Here is a 17,843-nt window from a genome sequence, read left to right as displayed (position 1 = left end):
CGCAGAAGTTACGAGCGATAGACCGTTACTTGGCACAAGACGGGCCCCAAATTTGCGTGATCTACTTACGTCTAGCCATTTTTCTAGGCCCACAGTTAGATTAAACAGGGGGGTTGTACTCAAGGGGTCCTTTCCTTGTGGTGGGTGCAACGTTTGTGCTTTTATGACACCCACTAAAAATACCTTTTTCAACCCGGTAGATTCTACTCTCCACTCCCTCAAGCATTATATTAACTGCAGGACAAAGGATGTCGTTTATGTCATCATCTGCCCTTGTGGTAAACCGTATGTGGGCCAAACTTCTCAGGAATTAAGAAAGAGAATACAGAAACACATGTCTACCATCCATTTGGCGGCCACAGATCAACGCAAGGGTAAGCCTCTCACCCCGGTTGCTGCACACTTTTTGGCAGCCCATGGGTGTTCTACTTCTAACACTAGTGTTGTAGGCCTACAGAAGGTCCTTTATGGGGGTAGGGGTGGAAATCCACACAAACTACTGCTTCGGATTGAATCTAGGTGGATTTTCAATCTTAGATCTATGGCGCCACAGGGCCTTAATGAAGAGCTCTTATTTACAGGGTTCTTGGGCTGAGATAGGGGGCTAGTTTTTGGGTCCTCATGGGTCTTTTACAATTCATGTTGACCCCTATGTACAAGAGTACTTTATTCTTATGCCATGGTACTCATTTATTCATCTTTTCAGGGCCAACTTTTGCTAGGCTTTGTACCTAGGCGCCATTGGCTTCGTATATCATCGGACTACATCACCTTGAGGTTTCCATCGGTCGTCGCCTACATTTGAGCCTATCTAGCTCCATCATATTCTTGGATCTCGGTGGGACATGGACCTTGCACAAGATTGATTATCAACATGCTAACAGGCTCAGCTCTGTCCCACATCCTTCAAGTGAAAACTCCTAGCTTTGGTTGATTCGTGTAATTTTCCCTTGGACTTTGGATGGATCTTATGGCCTCCTCTATACTTACATCGGCTGACAGGACTTTTACAGTTGGACCGTCACTATGCAATTACTTGTACTTCTGGGCTTCTGTGGAATATGGACCGTGACAAGGACAAATTGTTGATATTACTTCATACTGACTCCACTATATGCACATTATTTATCTAATAATAATAATAAATACTATTGTATCTGGACCTAGCTATTAATTATCTATTTGTTCTGGTATCCGGCTATCAGTCAGTTGACCATCTACCTGCACCGGACATTTTTTATCCTATTGTCCGGTCCCTAGTTATTAGGTCCTGAGTCAGTTTTTGGGACCCTATATTCTGGTGCAGTTATTTCTGTCACCCTTTACCTCTATATATAGTGTATGCATTATCATATAATTATATGAATAGCCTTTCCGTATATGGATCCCCCATTCTCTGACTATTATTATTATCATTGTATTTTTTCATTGTTTATGGTTTTACTTTCTTTCTATTGGCGCTATTATTGATATACCTGTAATACTGTACCATCTATTATTATGCCCTTTGTGGCTGTACATCCTGCTAAAATTTGAGGTGGTACATGGCATGACATTTCTTTTTACACCACATGCCTTTTCATACTCATGCCTATGTCCCATGCCTGAAGGCACAATGGTCCCCTTAGTCTAGTCATACATTGGTTTTTCTAAGTGTTCTGTGTCTCCTCTCTCCCACGCGAGCTATACTTGACTGCCCTTGTTTTCCATTGAGCACGGCGGACACTATATTTGTCTACACGCCGGCCTATGGTGTTTCCAGCGACGCGTGCGCGGTACGTTCTCCTATGTGTATTCGTTGTGCATGTGCAATGGCACCATGACAACGATATACACTTCCGGCTATAGCCACTTCCTGTTTTCCTCCATGCGGCGGCTGCGACTGACGTTCTTATCCGGCTCTGCACACCGGTGTGTAATTACTTTATAATTATCTATTTGTATATATACCTCCTCAAACGGCCGACTATCTACTTCCCCTGACGAAGCTGCGTCCTGCAGCGATACGCGTGGGGCTCTTGCCTCACCCCTCACTTGGCTTTGCGTCCCATTTACTTCGGGTCACTGACTTGAGCTGCTTACACTGACGCTACCTTTTCCATCTTCTCCGGTAGTATCAGTTGCCTTACAGATTGACCTTATTGGGGTTTACTCTCTGTTTAGCTGCATATTATCATGGGTACCTCATGATTTTTACTGGTATGGTACCAATTATATATGCACATGCCTTTCATCTGTTATGGCATTATTTATATGTGCACTCCTTTGCTAATAATTTTTTGGAATATTTGAAGCATACTGTGTACTGTTACTTTTTTCAGCTGTGTCATCGGGTCAGTTAGACCTTTGGGTTACATATTTTGTTAGCCCTTTTCTGTACTATACATCCTGTACTAGGGACATCATATGTTGCCATATCTAGCCATTCATATTACTGTTTTTGATATTTTGTTTCACTATGCCATATCTTGTACTATTGTATAGGGGTGGGGCTTTTTGGTCCTATATTTAGGCCTATTTTAAATGGTTTTATTTTATGTTTGCTGTTTTTTGAGGTACTATTAAAGTTTATATATTGATCTTTGTACATTTTGGGAGTGCATACCATTCTTTTGGTCTTGTCTTTTTCTCTCTGTGCCTTATATAACCTATCTCAGTGATCAAAATTCACTCTGGAACGAATCTGCTGGCCGGCCGATTCGGCGGGCGCACTGCATATGCGCCCGCCATTTTGGAAGATGGCGGCGCCCAGGAAAGAAGACGGACGGTCCCCGGGAGGCCAGGTAAGTATAAGGGGGAAGATCAGGGCACGGGGGGGGGCGTCGGAGCACAGGGGGGAGGGTGGATCAGAACACGGGGGGGGTGGATTGGAGCACGGAGTGGGGGATCGCTGTGCGGGCGGGTGGATCGGAGCACGGGGGGGGGATCGCTGTGCGGGGGGGGGGGGATCGCTGTGCGGGGCGGGGGGGGGGAATCGGAGTGCGGGGGGTTTGTTTGGAGCACGGGGGGTGTGATTGGAGCACGGGGGGAGCGGGCAGGAGGACGGGGGAGCGGACCACAGATCGGGGGGCTGGGGGAGCAATCGGAGGGGTGGGGTGGGTGCACATTAGTGTGTCCAGCCATGGCCGATATTGCAGCATCGGCCATGGCTGGATTGTAATATTTCACCATTTTTTTTAGGTGAAATATTACAAATCGCTCTGATTGGCAGTTTCACTTTCAACAGCCAATCAGAGCGATCGTAGCCACGAGGGGGTGAAGCCACCCCCCCCCCCCCTGGGCTAAACTACCACTCCCCCTGTCCCTGCAGATCGGGTGAAATGGGAGTTAACCCTTTCACCCGGCCTGCAGGGACGCGATCTTTCCATGACGCATATGCTGCGTCATGGGTCGGAATGGCCGCGTATGCGTCAAAGGTCGGGAAGGGGTTAATTGTGAATATCATTGCAAATCCAGATCTTCATGGGATATTCATTTTGATTTACATTGATCATATTTATGTTTTAGTGTTCTCAACTCATTCCATTATGCAATGAATAAAGATATGCAACTGGAATATTTTATTCATTGAGTTTGTGCTGTGAAATCCTGCTGACAGATTCCCTTTAAGCTAGTGTGCAGGTTTTTGACACATACAAGGATTTAATAGGTTTAGAAAAAGTTGTAAGCTTTCTTCCAAAATACAGTGGGCCTCCTTGGGATGTGTTTGGTATTGGAGCAAAATACCTGAGCAAGAGACATCCTCCTCATCCTAGAACGATTAGACTTGACAAGAGAATCTCTTATGATTGTATATGACAACATTTAGCTAAACAATCTGAATGTGATTTGGGTTACTTTTTTGCTTGGAGGAACTGAGCTTTACGAGTCTTGATGGACCAAGGAGGTTTTCGGATGTCAGCAGCTTTCTTCTCTGCACCTGCACATAGGCCCACTGTGGTAAGTGAGCAGTAAAAAAAACTAAGCCCAGCATTTGCGTAACGTTCTGGGAATCTCTACAACCCATCCTTCAGGAAAGCGAGCAGTAGCTTTTGAGTTACGGCTAGGCGTAAACGGAACTACAACAGATTCTCAAACATATAATGCCTTCCTGTTCCGCGCTTTTATGCTTTATTAATGATTATTTTGGGATGACGTGTCTACATATTGTGATGTGGTGTACTTTCCACTTCTAAACTTACACTTGTCAGTGGAATATATAATAACGCATTGCATGTGTGACCGAAGTGTACAAATGTTCTGTCCCAGTACATGAAAATTAAAAACTAATTAGACGCAGATATTAAAGGAAAGTTTTGGCATGCGACGTACATAAAGTAATAAATAAAGAGACAAAGTAAACTGGCCATATAGTAAGAAAAACCATGAATGTGAGCCCAAGTTTACTTGACAGGGTCCAACTTTGATGCAGTGCAAAACGAGATTGGTCTAAAGATCTTTCAGTTTATGCCTTTTCAGCTTAGAAATGTTAAGGTGTTACCCCTATGCCTCAAACGTCCAGGTCAGAAGGTGCTGGTGATGTGGTGTCCATTGGCCGCTTACACGACATCACGCACACTCGGCAGGTATTGTGCTCCTGCTCTAGGATAGGACAGGTGGGTGATACTTGACAAGCGCCTCTCGACACGAAGTGATACATGTTGGATAACCCATAAAAGCAGGCAGAGTTTAGTGTGAGGGGCCAAACCTACTACTAACTGACAGATTCGGCTGAAGTCAATCTCTGAAGCAGAGACAGGCAAAGTTACACCATATTTATTTAGATGGTCATTTTTTTGGAGACAGTGAAGTACAACTAGTCTTAGATTGTAAAATCTGTGTATGAAAGACTGATCATTGATGGTCATCCACTGTGACTAACCGAACCCTGCAGGCCCCAGCAGACTATCTAATCTGGATAGTGGAGCCCAGTCTTCAAGAGCCGACCAAATGACTCAAGAACATGGCCACAGTCTGGAAGTATCAACTAGATCTGAAATACACAATCTGACTCTTTAGAATTCGGAAATGCATGCAGCCATATTAAAAGCTTGCTCAGGGATCAAGGCTAACAATAAAATTCTTCGCCGTTACTTTTATGTGTAGAACATACTTTTCTCAGTTTTAGCTTTAAACAAGAAACAGCCTTTTCACAGACTTCAATACAAGAGTTAATGTCTTAATTACACTTTTCATTTAAAAGTAAGCCTAAAAACGTACCATCACACCAATATTTCATTAGCCAATATCTCGGAGCAGATCCGATGGCTCAAGTCCCAGCGCTTAACATGTGATGTAGATTTTATTCTCTTACACAAGTGCTAACGAGAGAATGTTACTTATTCATTTGGACCCTGGAAAGACCTCAACCAAAACAGCGAGCGGTGAATCATTAGAATGAATGCACAAACAGCCGTTTGAGCCCTCCGCAATGTCTCATGCCTCAATAACCATCTTCAGGAGCCTAGGACACAGCCTTGCCCAGCCAGTATGTGTACAGCCTGGCACTTGCTGTACCCCAGAGGGCACTGAAGACATTAACTGCAATATCTGGGAAGGGTCACACTCTATTTTCACCCAAAAGCAATTGTGAGACACGCCAAGACTATTCAGGCAGCCAAGATCAGTTTGGGCGTAAGAAGGTAGACAAAAGTATTTTTTTCCAAAGTAAGGACACTTCCCCTCAGCCCAAAATCGACAGTTAGGGGGAGTTTTTACTGCGTGGAGCACTACGTGGGGTCATTATATACAGTGTGAGCGTGGAGCACTACGTGGGGCCATTATATACAGTGTGGCGCACTACGTGGGGCCATTATATACAATGTGAGTGTGGAGCACTACGCGGGGCCATTATATACAATGTGAGTGTGGAGCACTACGCGGGGCCATTATATACTGTGTTGAGCACTACGCGGGGCCATTATATACTGTGTGGAGCACTACGCGGGGCCACTATACTGTGTGGAGCACTACGCGGGGCCACTATACTGTGTGGAGCACTACGCGGGGCCACTATACTGTGTGGAGCACTACGCGGGGCCACTATACTGTGTGGAGCACTACGTGGGGCCACTATACTGTGTGGAGCACTACGTGGGGCCACTATACTGTGTGGAGCACTACGTGGGGCCACTATACTGTGTGGAGCACTACGTGGGGCCACTATACTGTGTGGAGCACTACGTGGGGCCACTATACTGTGTGGAGCACTACGTGGGGTCATTTATATACTGTGTGGAGCACTACGTGGGGCCACTATACTGTGTGGAGCACTACGTGGGGCCACTATACTGTGTGGAGCACTACGTGGGGTCATTTATATACTGTGTGGAGCACTACGTGGGGCCACTATACTGTGTGGAGCACTACGTGGGGCCACTATACTGTGTGGAGCACAACGTGGGGCCATTATACTGTGTGAGGGGGGTCATAAAACTATACATGTAGGAGAATTCACTGTGGGGGGGGTTGTCTTACTGGGTTTGAAGGGGGGCACTTTTTTGGCATCATACTTTATTATCTGCATACTCAAAGTTTTTTTATCCTTTATTACTTAAATAAGGCCATAGGACTACATGCTTCTTACATACAGTAGCATATTATGATATTCCAATATGCTACGCTCTATGTAAATTAAATTAAAATTTACTTTGTTCGTGGGACAATCCCTTTAAGTTTTTTTTCCATATGAAGAGGGTCATCGTTCTATTTGATAAGGAAAAACTTCAATTGTAGACATTTTTTAATAAATATCAAGGTTAGCCCGCGACTTTGTCCAAGCTTTTAATTTTGGCCCTGTGTATTTCAGTTTGACAACCCTGCTCGAAAAGAAAAGAAAAACGGTACTGTATGGGCTATGTGAACCATATTACTTATCCATACAGCATAAATCTATAATGTTATCTGCCTCGCACAGGAGACCTTAGGTTTTGGACTTTTCTTTATTAACCCCCAGCAAAATTGATTAAAAACTAGTGCAAACAAAATGAGGAACTTGAAAACGAGAAAAGCAATTCGATAGGAACCAACCACTGTACTTTTCTCTGGCTTTACTTGGGGGACGTGTTTCTCTATATAACACAAATCTTCGACCGATTTATCAAGACTGTCTTGATGAGGGTGCACTGTGGAGTCAGACCCTCCTGATCCATGAGGTCCATGCCTCTTCATCAATCAGGAGCGTCTGACGAGTGGAATGCGCCTTCGTGTGCTGACTGGAGTGAGATTTCTGGTGTACGGATCAAGACACCTCATCATGAATTAGATGAGCTGTGGAGTCACACCCATGCTATGCCCATTTTGGTGGAGCTGGGAGAAACTGGTATGAAAAATCCAAAAGTTGCAACATTTTGGTGGAACTCAAGAGTTGCGCCAGACGTTTGGACTTTACTACACTTTTTTGGCCTGAAAGCTTTGATGAATTGTGCCCTTAATTTGTAAGGGGAACGACAGCTAGAAAGCAAAATGTTGACAACCTTTAATCAATGACCACAGGGTGCTTCCTAAAAAACAGCGTTTCTTAAACTCAAACAAAAAATGTGAATGCTGCAGCGGTCATGTGACATTATGTCAAGAAACTGGCGGGGCACCCAGGGCTGAGAGCAGAGCCAGCTGGGAACGTACACATGCATCTATTTTATGCAGCACCTTGAGACCATTAACTAGGGGTTGTCCACAAGTGAATAACTCCTTTAACCCCTTTCTGACATTAGACGTACTATCCCGTCGAGGTGGTATGGGCACATATGACCACCGACAAGATAGTACGTCATATGCAATCAGCCGCGCTCACAGGGGGAGACATGATCAGCAGCGTTACGGTGGCATAGGGAAGCATCACGCAGGGAGGGGGCTCCCTGCGTGCTTCCCTGAGACCCTCGGAGCAACGCGATGTGATCACCCCGGATCTAAGATGGCCGCGGGGCTCCTTCCGGGTCCTGCAGGGAGGTGGCTTGCAAGCGCCTGCTCAGTGCAGGCACCAGCAAGCCTCCTGCACTGCCTGTCAGATCGCTGATCTGACACAGTGCACTGCAAAGTGTCAGATCAGCGATCTGACACTATAACATGATGTCCCACACTGGGCCAAAGTAAAAAAAAAATTATATATATTTACATGTGAAAAAAAATAAAAATAAAAAATATATATATATACATAAAGAAATGTATTTATTGGACATTATATATATATATATATATATATATATATATATATATATATATATATATATATATATATATATATATATATATATATATATATATATATATAATGTCCAATAAATACATTTCTTTATGTAAATAATAAAAACACAAACAATAAAAGTACACATATTTAGTATCGACGCGTTCGTTACGGCCTGACCTATAAAACTGACCCACTAGTTAACCCATTTAGTGAACACACAGAGTAAAGCGATGCAAAAATTGTTTTTTCAATAAAATAGTTTTTATCGTATAAAAGCGCCAAAACATAAAAAAAAAAAAAATGAATAAATGAGGTATCCCTGTAATCGTACTGACCTGAAGAATAAAACTGCTTTATCAATTTTACCAAACACGTAACGGTATAAACGCCCCCTCCCCTAAAGAAATTCCCGAATTGCTGGTTTTTGTTCATTTTGCCTAACAAAAATCAGAATAAAAAGCGATCAAAAAATATCACAATCCCGAAAATGGTACCAATAAAAACGTTAACTCGTCTCGCAAAAAACAAGACCTCACATGACTCTGTGGACCAAAATATGGAAAAATTATAGCTCTCAAAATGTGGTAACGCAAAAAAAAAATATTTTTTGCAATAAAAAGCGTCTTTTAGTGTGTGACAGCTGCCAATCATAAAAACCCGAAAAAGAAAAAAAAATGCTATAAAAGTAAATCAAACCCCCCTTCATCACCCCCTTAGTTAGGGAAAAATAATGAAATTAAAAAAAGTATTTCCATTTTCCCATTGGGGTTGGGGATAAAGTTGGGGTTGGGGATAAAGTTGGGGTTGGGGTTTGGATTACGTTTACGGTTGGGTTGGGGGTGTGTCAAGGTTAGGGGTATGGTTAGGATTAGGGTTAGGGGTGTGTTGGGGTTAGGGGTGTGGTTGGGTTGGAATTAGGCTCAGGGGTGTGTTGGAGTTAGGGTTGGATTTAGAATTGGGAGGTTTCCACTGTTAAGGCACATCAGGGGCTCTCCAAACACAACATGACGTCCGATCTCAATCCATACAATTCTGCGATGAAAAAGTAAAACGGTGCTCCTTCCCTTCCGAGCTCTGCCATGCGCCCAAACAGTGGAAAAGAAAACTGGGGCTAAAAATATCATTTTTGCGTTATAAACTTTAGTGAAACACTTGGGGGTTCAAAGTGCTCACCACACATCTAGATAAGTTCCTTGGGGGGTCTAGTTTCCAAAATGGGGTCACTTGTGGGGGATTTCTACTGTTTAGGTACATCAGGGGCTCTGCAAACGCAACGTGACGCCCGCAGACCATTCCATTAAAGTCTGCATTCCAAAACGCCACTTCATCCCTTCCGAGCTCTGCCATGTGCCCAAACAGTAGTTTTCTCCCACATATGGGGTATCCGCGTACTCAGGACAAATTGCACAACAACTTTTGGCTTCCAATTTCTCCAGATACCCTTGGGAAAATACAAGACTAGGGGCTAAAAGATCACTTTTGTGGAATAAAAAAAAAGATTTTTTAATTTTCACGGCTGTACATTATAAATTTCTGTGAAGTCTTTGGGGGTTTAAAGTGCTCACCACACATCTAGACAAGTTCCTTAGGGGGTCTACTTTCCAAAATGGGGTCACTTTTGGGGGGTTTCCACTGTTTAGGCACATCAGAGGCTCTCCAAATGAGACATGGCATCCAATTTCAATTCCAGCCAATTTTGCATTGAAAAGTCAAATGGCGCTCCTTCCCTTCTGAGCTCTGCCATGCGCCCAAACAGTGGTTTACCCCCACATATGGGGTATCAGCGTATTAAGGACAAGTTGCACAACAACGTTTGGGGTCCAATTTCTCCTGTTATCCTTGGTAAAATAGAACAAATTGGATCAGAATTTTTTTGTGAAAAAAAGTTAAAATGTTCATTTTGTTTTTTTAAACATTCCAAAAATTCCTGTGAAACACCTGAATGGTTAATAAACTTCTTGAATGTGGTTTTGAGCACTTTGAGGGGTGCAGTTTTTAGAATGGTGTCACACTTGGGTATTTTCTATCATATAGACCCCTCAAAGTGACTTGAAATGTGATGTGGTCCCTAAAAAAAAAAAAAAAACACGGTGTTGTAAAAATGAGAAATTGCTGGTCAACTTTTAACCCTTAAACCTCGCTAGCAAAAAAAAAAAAAAATTTGGTTCCAAAATTGTGCGGATGTAAGACTGATGTAAACATGTGGGAAATGTTACTTATTAAGTATTTTGTGTGACATATTTCTGTGAATTAAGGGCATGAAAAATCAAAGTTGGAAAATTGCGAAATCTTTCAACATTTTCGCCAAATTTCCTTTTTTTTTTTCCACAAATAAACTCAAGTAATGTCAAGGAAATTTTACCACTAACATGAAGTACAATAAATCATGAGAAAACAGTGTCAGAATCAGTGGGATCCGTTGAAGCGTTCCAGAGTTATAACCTCATAAAGGGACAGTGGTCAGAATTGTAAAAATTGGCCCGGTCATTAACGTGCAAACCACCCTTGGGGGTAAAGGGGATAAAGCCAGACCTGATAGCAGGAAACCTACCAATGCCTAAAATGAGAAGAGTCAAATATGTTCTAAGTTTCTATGCACTAGTGAAATATTAGATAAAAAGCACTTTACAATACCTTAAAGCAGAAAATCGCTTGGCTTTTGCTTTATTCAGAAATTTCTTGTACTTGGCTATTTTATCGTCCAGATCTTGTAGCAATGCTTTTGACTTCTGCTTTACAGCATTCTTATGATCAGCCCTTGTTGTCGCGACATTTTCGGTTTCAGAAAGGTGTCCACTTTGGTCATCGTGCTCTTCTTCTGACAAGATGTCATCATCCTGCGAATCCAGTTCTGAAAGGTCTGACATTCCATCCATTTCTATAGGCACCAAGTCTTCCTGGGAAAATTCCGGAGCAACGTTCAGCTTCCCATAGTTTTGACGGACGTTTGACAGGATTTCCTTTATCTCCTCTTTTTCCAAATTAGCAGCTTCCTGGGCCTCGGTGATGGTCTTTTCCTCGGCCAGATTTTCCTCATTTTCACTGGTACCCCTAGACGCTGCAATTGAAGTTTGCTGATGCTAGTAAGAAAATGGACAAGTTGTAAACAGAAATTGACAAAATCTCACAGCTATTCATTTCATAACAAATCAATTGATTTCTCTTACAATCAAGGTTTTTACGTTACATATTTAATTTTTTTATTTTCCCATTTCTCTTGATTTTTAAACAAATCTTTCCATCTTATTCTCTGGGAAAACAGTAGAAAAGTCTGCAGCGTGTGTCCATATGGGGAGCAGGGCAACAGGTATCGTCCAATTGCAAGCTGACAAAGTAAAATAAAGGGGTATTCCCATCTCCAAGATCCTGTCCCAATATGTAGTAGGTGTAATAATATTAGCAAATACCTCCAATTAATGTAGCATAGTTCTTCTGACTCGCTATGTTGCTTATTTCATGTGGGGCACTGCAGTAGCTTATGTATCCATGGTTACGACCACTCAGTGACAGACAGCCCTTAGTGGTCGTAACCATGGATATCTAAGCTACTGTAATGCCTGCACATGGGATAAGCGACAGTGAATTTGAAGAACTAGACAACATTTCTAATTGGAGGTATTTGCTAATATTATTAATATTTCACCTACTACATATTGGGATAGGCTCTTGGGGATGAAAATACCCTTTTAAATAGTAGACGAATTCACCCTTTATTAGTTTTTAAAAGCTACAGCCAAATTTTCACTGGTAGTTAATAGGAAAATAAGAGACCTCAATTAGGTTTTCTTAGTCTTTCTTAAAACACACGTATTGTTATTGTGACTTGCGTTTTTGATGATTGATAAATCACTTGACTTAAAACAATAAAACCCACACAGAAAAAACAAAAACAAAAAAAAAAATAAAAATGTGTTTTTCGGGTTCAAAGCATAGAAAAAAATCGTGTAAAAGGTATCCTTTGGGTAAGTCCCATAGATCAGATACAAAGCAGATGGAGAACGCAGAGTTATCCATTCAATTTAATATGAATATAGCAGTTGTGTAAGTTCTGTAGTGAACACCTTGTAAGTGAATCTAACCTTACACACCGTAAAAAGGATAATACGAAGACAAAAGTTGCTTTTGTGCAAGGATCCATCAATAAAAGCAACATTATGAGACCAAAACCAAAAAGGTGGTATGTGCACATGACGGGAATTCCGCCTGAAATAGGGCTTAAAAAAAATAAAAAAATAAAATGGTGCACAGCAAGAGGATGAAGAAAAGAAGCTAAAGGGGACGCTTTAGAACAACACTGCTTGTGGTTTCCTAAAGTTCCTTTTCCTTCAAAAACCAAGCAGATATGCCAGCGTCTAAAAGACGTCACGTGCACACTCCCTTACGGTTCCAACCCCAAGTCCCAGGTTCTTAGTCATGATGACCGACTCGTGGGATTGACTCGCTGCTTTGCTCCTGTGCGCCACAGAACTGGAAATATTGGAAATGTGATTTACCTTGGAGGGCGAGCTGAACTATCTTTCCTTATAGTGACCATAACAAAAGATGGAGAGCAAATAGGGAAGTTAAAAAAAATAATAATAATTTAAAAAAGTACCTCCGGCAGTGGCTCTGCATTGGGTGGTTTTACAAAGAAAGGTATTCTCCCTCGTTGCCAATCATTGAGTACCATCTTTGAAACAGTCTGGCAATCTGGTTCTCCACCCTACAAGAGCAATGAAAAAAACATCATTTCTAATTATGGTAACATGAATAAACAGGCTACAGTACAGATTATTATAGTGTAGGAACTGAAAACAACCTGTAAATCAAATACCTAAAATAAACCTGCTAGGAACACAGTATTTATGACCCTTCTCTTGGATTGGGGCACGGGGGGGGCAGCCACACTGCAGCAGTTCTGCACCACAAACCGCAGAAAACCCGCAGATATTTTTTTCGTCTGCGGGTTTTACTGCGGGTTTGACCTCACAATGGAGGTCAATGGGTGCAGAACCGCTGCAGTTCCGCAAAAAGAAGTGACATGGTACTTCTTTTTTACCGCAGCTATTCAGCGCGGCTTTTTTCGGGATTTTCCGCAATGTGGGCACAGCATTTCCTGTTTTCCATAGGGTACATTGTAATGTACCCTGCATGGAAAACAGCTGCGGACCCGCAGCGGGAAAATCACGGCGGTTCCGCATTAAAAAAAAGGATGGTGTGAACATGGCCTAAAGGGTAATACCAAGCCCTGTACTGTTAGTACTTCCCAAAGAAATTCTATGCCAGCAGTTCCTTTAACACTAAACCTAAAAAGAAAGTTAAAAAGGCAATAAATCTTCTGCAGTGTAAAACTAGTAGCAGCAAGCTTTAAGACTGCATAGAGAAGCAAATTATGGGAGTTAAGAGACTTCAGTTCTAATAAAAACACACAAAGAAAGAGACAGGCTCACTGACCTTCAACAACTTTCCTGTTTTATAGGCTAGTTTTTCCAGGAAATCTTCAGCATTTTCCCAGGAATCCATCTTATAGGTCTTGCTTATGTACTCTGGCTTTGCCCGTTCAAGGACAGCGGCAATGTGATCTTCTGGGCTTTTAATCTTTTCTACTTGTACCTAACAAAGTATAAACAAAGGTAATCAATATCAAAGTTGTTTTTCAACCCAACAATTGAATAGGAGTTGAACCCTAGTTCACCAACAGTCTTCCATCAGCAAAAAACAACAGACCACTCTGGAATTTTACCTTAGAGACCTTACCATTTCTCCCATAAGATAAGCCAAAGAGAGGATTTGTTCATATCACTTTTTGGAAGTACAATATGGAGAAAATACTGAATGTATTCAGAAGGTCTCCTTTCACAAGGCTAGGGTGATGCAACAACCTCAAGCGAGACCCATACACGTGCGTGCCAACACCGCTGGCACGGCACCAACACGGGAGGAGACTTTAATCCTTTTTTATTTTAACGAGGCCAAACATTGAATGAGAAGGAGGAGTATCCAAGTTGTGGACAACCCTTTTAAGGGGTTGATACAATCTAATTATTGACAAACAGGAATTCCGAAAAGCCCAATATGTGAGATTTAGGTACAGACGTAGTTAAAAACAGGTTAGTAAACTCACAAGAATCTCACGGGCAGTATCTGCCATGTCCACGGTTTCATTGACAGGCCTTAGATAAAATCTATCCATGTCATATCGTTTTGGTCCATACTTACCACTCCCTTCAAAACAATGTCTGTTTCTGAATCTCCAGATGGATAAACTACTCCCGGGCAATCTATGAGAAATATGCGACGCATAAGCGTAATATACTGCCAAACCTAAAGAGGAGAAGAAAAAAAAATGAAATGTATAGGCTGAACTGGATGGACAAATGTCTTTTTTCGGCCTTACTAACTATGTTACTATGTAAATGTAACGGTTAGCATTAATAGTGTCAGGACAGCATTTGCTAAACACTTGCAGTGTGTGAATAATCTTCAGCTTTTGACTCTACCGATTAAACATCACATACTTTCACACTTCGTTTTGCTGCGTCCGCTCGCTGCTTGTGGTGGGAAACCTCTAGGAGCACACACCATAAGTACCATTTGGGACAAATGATGTGAGGTGTAGGTCATCTTTTTTGTCTTGCTAGCCCGGGCTTTACATATAGGCCATCATTACTCCATGCCAATGCATAAATCCCTTCATTATATCCACAGAAAAAAAACAGGAAAAGCATTTAGAAAGAGTCTGCCAGTAAGTTTCTGATCCGCCAAGTTCCATCAGGGAACTGTCTCCGCATTATGTTCCATTTTGTAGGTTTTGGCCAAGTTTACAAATAATGTGTTGGGCTGGAATCAGACATGCAGTTTTGAGGTTGTTCTTTAAGCCTCAAGTGGATCCAGAAAGAAGGCTAAATCATTCTCTTTTTTTTGTATTCAATCCTGTGTTGGGTCTCCAAAAATTGTATCAAGAACTGCATGTGTTTCCAGCCTAAAAGGAGGCAGGTCTGGACAACCTCCTTGTGTGAAAGAACCACTTAAAAGACAAAATTGTGGGGGTCTCCATCAGAGAAGAACCCGGTAAGCAACAAGCAAGGGCCGCTCCAGCATGGAATCACTTTGTAATGCTGTAAAAGGGGTTTAGAACGAGGAATTCTGTACAATTCTAAAAGGACCGACTAACCACACTTTATTATACCGCACAGGCAATTAATATAAAAGCAAAACAGTGGAAAACAAAGTCACATTCACACTTACCTTTGTTTCACCAGCTAACGGGGCAACATTACAGACTTTCTTGGAACGCAGAGTATTAATCACAGAGCTCTTGCCTACGTTTGGATAACCGATGAATCCCACACTAATCTGCTTCTTGTCAGTGTGAAGCTGTTAAAGAGAAGTCAAGTATACTTAGGTCTAAGGTTTCTGGAGAAGAGGAGGTACCATATTTATAGCTGAGAAACCCCAATGTGAAACATGAATCCTTACACTATGGCAAGCCTCCGGTATAGAAATACACTAGTACCCAATACTGTACCATTGGGCAGAATGTATGCGCTTTACCAGGCTCTGGTGGGAGTCACAAATCCTCAAAATGAGAAAAACGACTCCTACAAAAAGGTGTTTGCCTGTCGCTAGTCACACACCGTGCAGAATTTGCATTTGTATTTTTTGGACTGAAATTACAGAATAAATTCATCAATGCTTAGAGGATGGGTAACTTTTACTGATGAGCGAGTGTACTCATTGCTTGGGTTTTCCTGAGCACGCTCGGGTGACCTCCAATTATTTATGACTGTTGGGAGATTTAGTCTTCATCACGGCAGCTGAATGATTCATAGCTACTAGCCAGGCTGAGTACATGTGGGGGTTGTCTGGTTGCTAGGGAATCCCCACATGTAATCAAGCAGGCTAGTAGCTGTAAATCATTCAGCTGCCGCGATGATAACTAAATCTCCGAGCAGTCATAAATACTCGGAGGTCACCCGAGCAACGAGTGCACTCACTCATCACTAGTAACTTTTAGTGCAGGTTCCGAAGTCTAGTAGTCACATCAGTAATCAGTGGCCACTAGCCAGAGCTCTGGGGTCCTCCTCCTACCTGCATCTTCAGACTAGTAATCCCAGAGACCTGGGAATCTTTTTGCTCGTCTCTGATTCCATTAAGTAGCAGCAAGGTACGGTACTAGAGTGTTGAATATAATTTACACATAAGAAGCAGACTAGTGATGAGAGAACATGCTGGGATAAGGTGTTATCTGAGCATGCTCGGCCGCTAACCGAGTGACTATGGCGTGTTGGAAAAACATAGCAATCCCGGCATGTGTGGCAGCTGTCTAACAGCCGCGGGGCCTCGAACACATTATTCGAGCACATCAGAGTCACGCAGTTAGCACATGGGCGTGCTCGGAGAACACCTCATGCGAGCACACTCATCACTACCACAGACATTTTCAAATTCACATGTGGCGCACATTTAACACCCACCATATCTTTTTATGTTGTGGGGGTTGTTTCCATTCAGTTAAGGGATTTTGCTGCACAGATCCGTAGCAAAATTCACTTAAGAGTTTAATGGGAAAGTCCATTACCTAAAGAACAGCTTTTTAAACAAAGTTGCCTCCTTTAAAATAAATATGTGACTACTGTATCCTATAAAATGTCCACTTGTGATCTCAGTATATCTCCAGCATGAATCACTTCATGCTGGAGATATACTGAGATCAGAAGTGGACTGAAGTGTTGCCATGGGAGAAACAAGAAAGTCATGTAGCGGGTTTTATTTCACATAATCAGGCACTCATTTTAATCTGAAGAGCTGTTCACAATTTATTTTTTTTTGTAGACCAAATATATATATATATATATATATATATATATATATATATATATATATATATATATATATATACACACACACACACACACACACACACATATATAAAAACAGGATTTTTGGTTGCTTACCGTAAAATCTGTTTCTCGGAGCCTTCATTGGGGGACACAGAAACCATGGGTGTATGCTGCTGCCACTAGGAGGCTGACACTATGCAAATAAAAAAGTTAGCTCCTCCTCTGCAGTGTACACCCTACCGACAGGAAGTAGGATATTCAGTTAGTGAGAAAGCAGTAGGAGAAGCAACGTGTAAAAGAGAAAGAATAATAATAACATAATAAACTTTATCCACATAGCGCCAACAAATTCCACGGCGCTCCATAGATTAACAGTTTCAAGCACTCAAAGAGTATTCAAAGAACTCAAACGTATACAGTAAACAGAGCTGTTCAACTTGGGAGGGAGCTGTGTCCCCCAATGAAGGCTCCGAGAAACAGATTTTACGGTAAGCAACCAAAAATCCTGTTTTCTCTATCGCCTTTCATTGGGGGACACAGAAACCATGGGACGTCCCAAAGCAGTCCCTGGGGTGGGAAAAACAGACTTCCATCAAGTACGAGGACTCACCACTGCCGCCTGCAGGATCATTCTGCCCAGGCTGGAGTCCGCCGAGGTCCGGCGAAACGTGTGGATGGAAGACCAGGTTGCCGCTTTGCAAAGCCGTCGGCGAAAACCCCTGTGACGTACCACACTGGAAGCGCCGACTGCCCGGGTAGAGTGAGCCTTTATCTCAGGAGGGGCACTCTGTTCTTGACCCGGTAAGCTTCCAAAATTGCCGTTCTGATCGAGCGAACAATAGTCGCCTTGGAAGCCA

At 42.3% G+C, this 17,843-nt stretch overlaps 1 protein-coding gene across 1 annotated transcript in view; it reads right to left on the bottom strand.

Moving 5' to 3' along the window:
* The window catches only part of GNL2 (G protein nucleolar 2), a 77,698-nt gene that overhangs the window by 19,001 nt on the left and 40,854 nt on the right, over positions 1–17,843 (bottom strand). The window contains exons 9-13 of the mRNA XM_069756910.1: positions 15,392–15,520; positions 14,363–14,467; positions 13,598–13,756; positions 12,759–12,866; positions 10,799–11,244 (exon numbers count right to left, since the gene is read on the bottom strand). Coding sequence (XP_069613011.1) covers positions 10,799–11,244; positions 12,759–12,866; positions 13,598–13,756; positions 14,363–14,467; positions 15,392–15,520 — 947 coding nt within the window. The remainder of the gene's footprint in view (positions 1–10,798; positions 11,245–12,758; positions 12,867–13,597; positions 13,757–14,362; positions 14,468–15,391; positions 15,521–17,843) is intronic.

Source organism: Ranitomeya imitator, chromosome 3 (genome assembly GCF_032444005.1).
Source record: "Ranitomeya imitator isolate aRanImi1 chromosome 3, aRanImi1.pri, whole genome shotgun sequence".
Lineage (NCBI taxonomy): Eukaryota > Metazoa > Chordata > Amphibia > Anura > Dendrobatidae > Ranitomeya > Ranitomeya imitator.
This window is presented reverse-complemented; position numbering and strand designations above follow the sequence as displayed.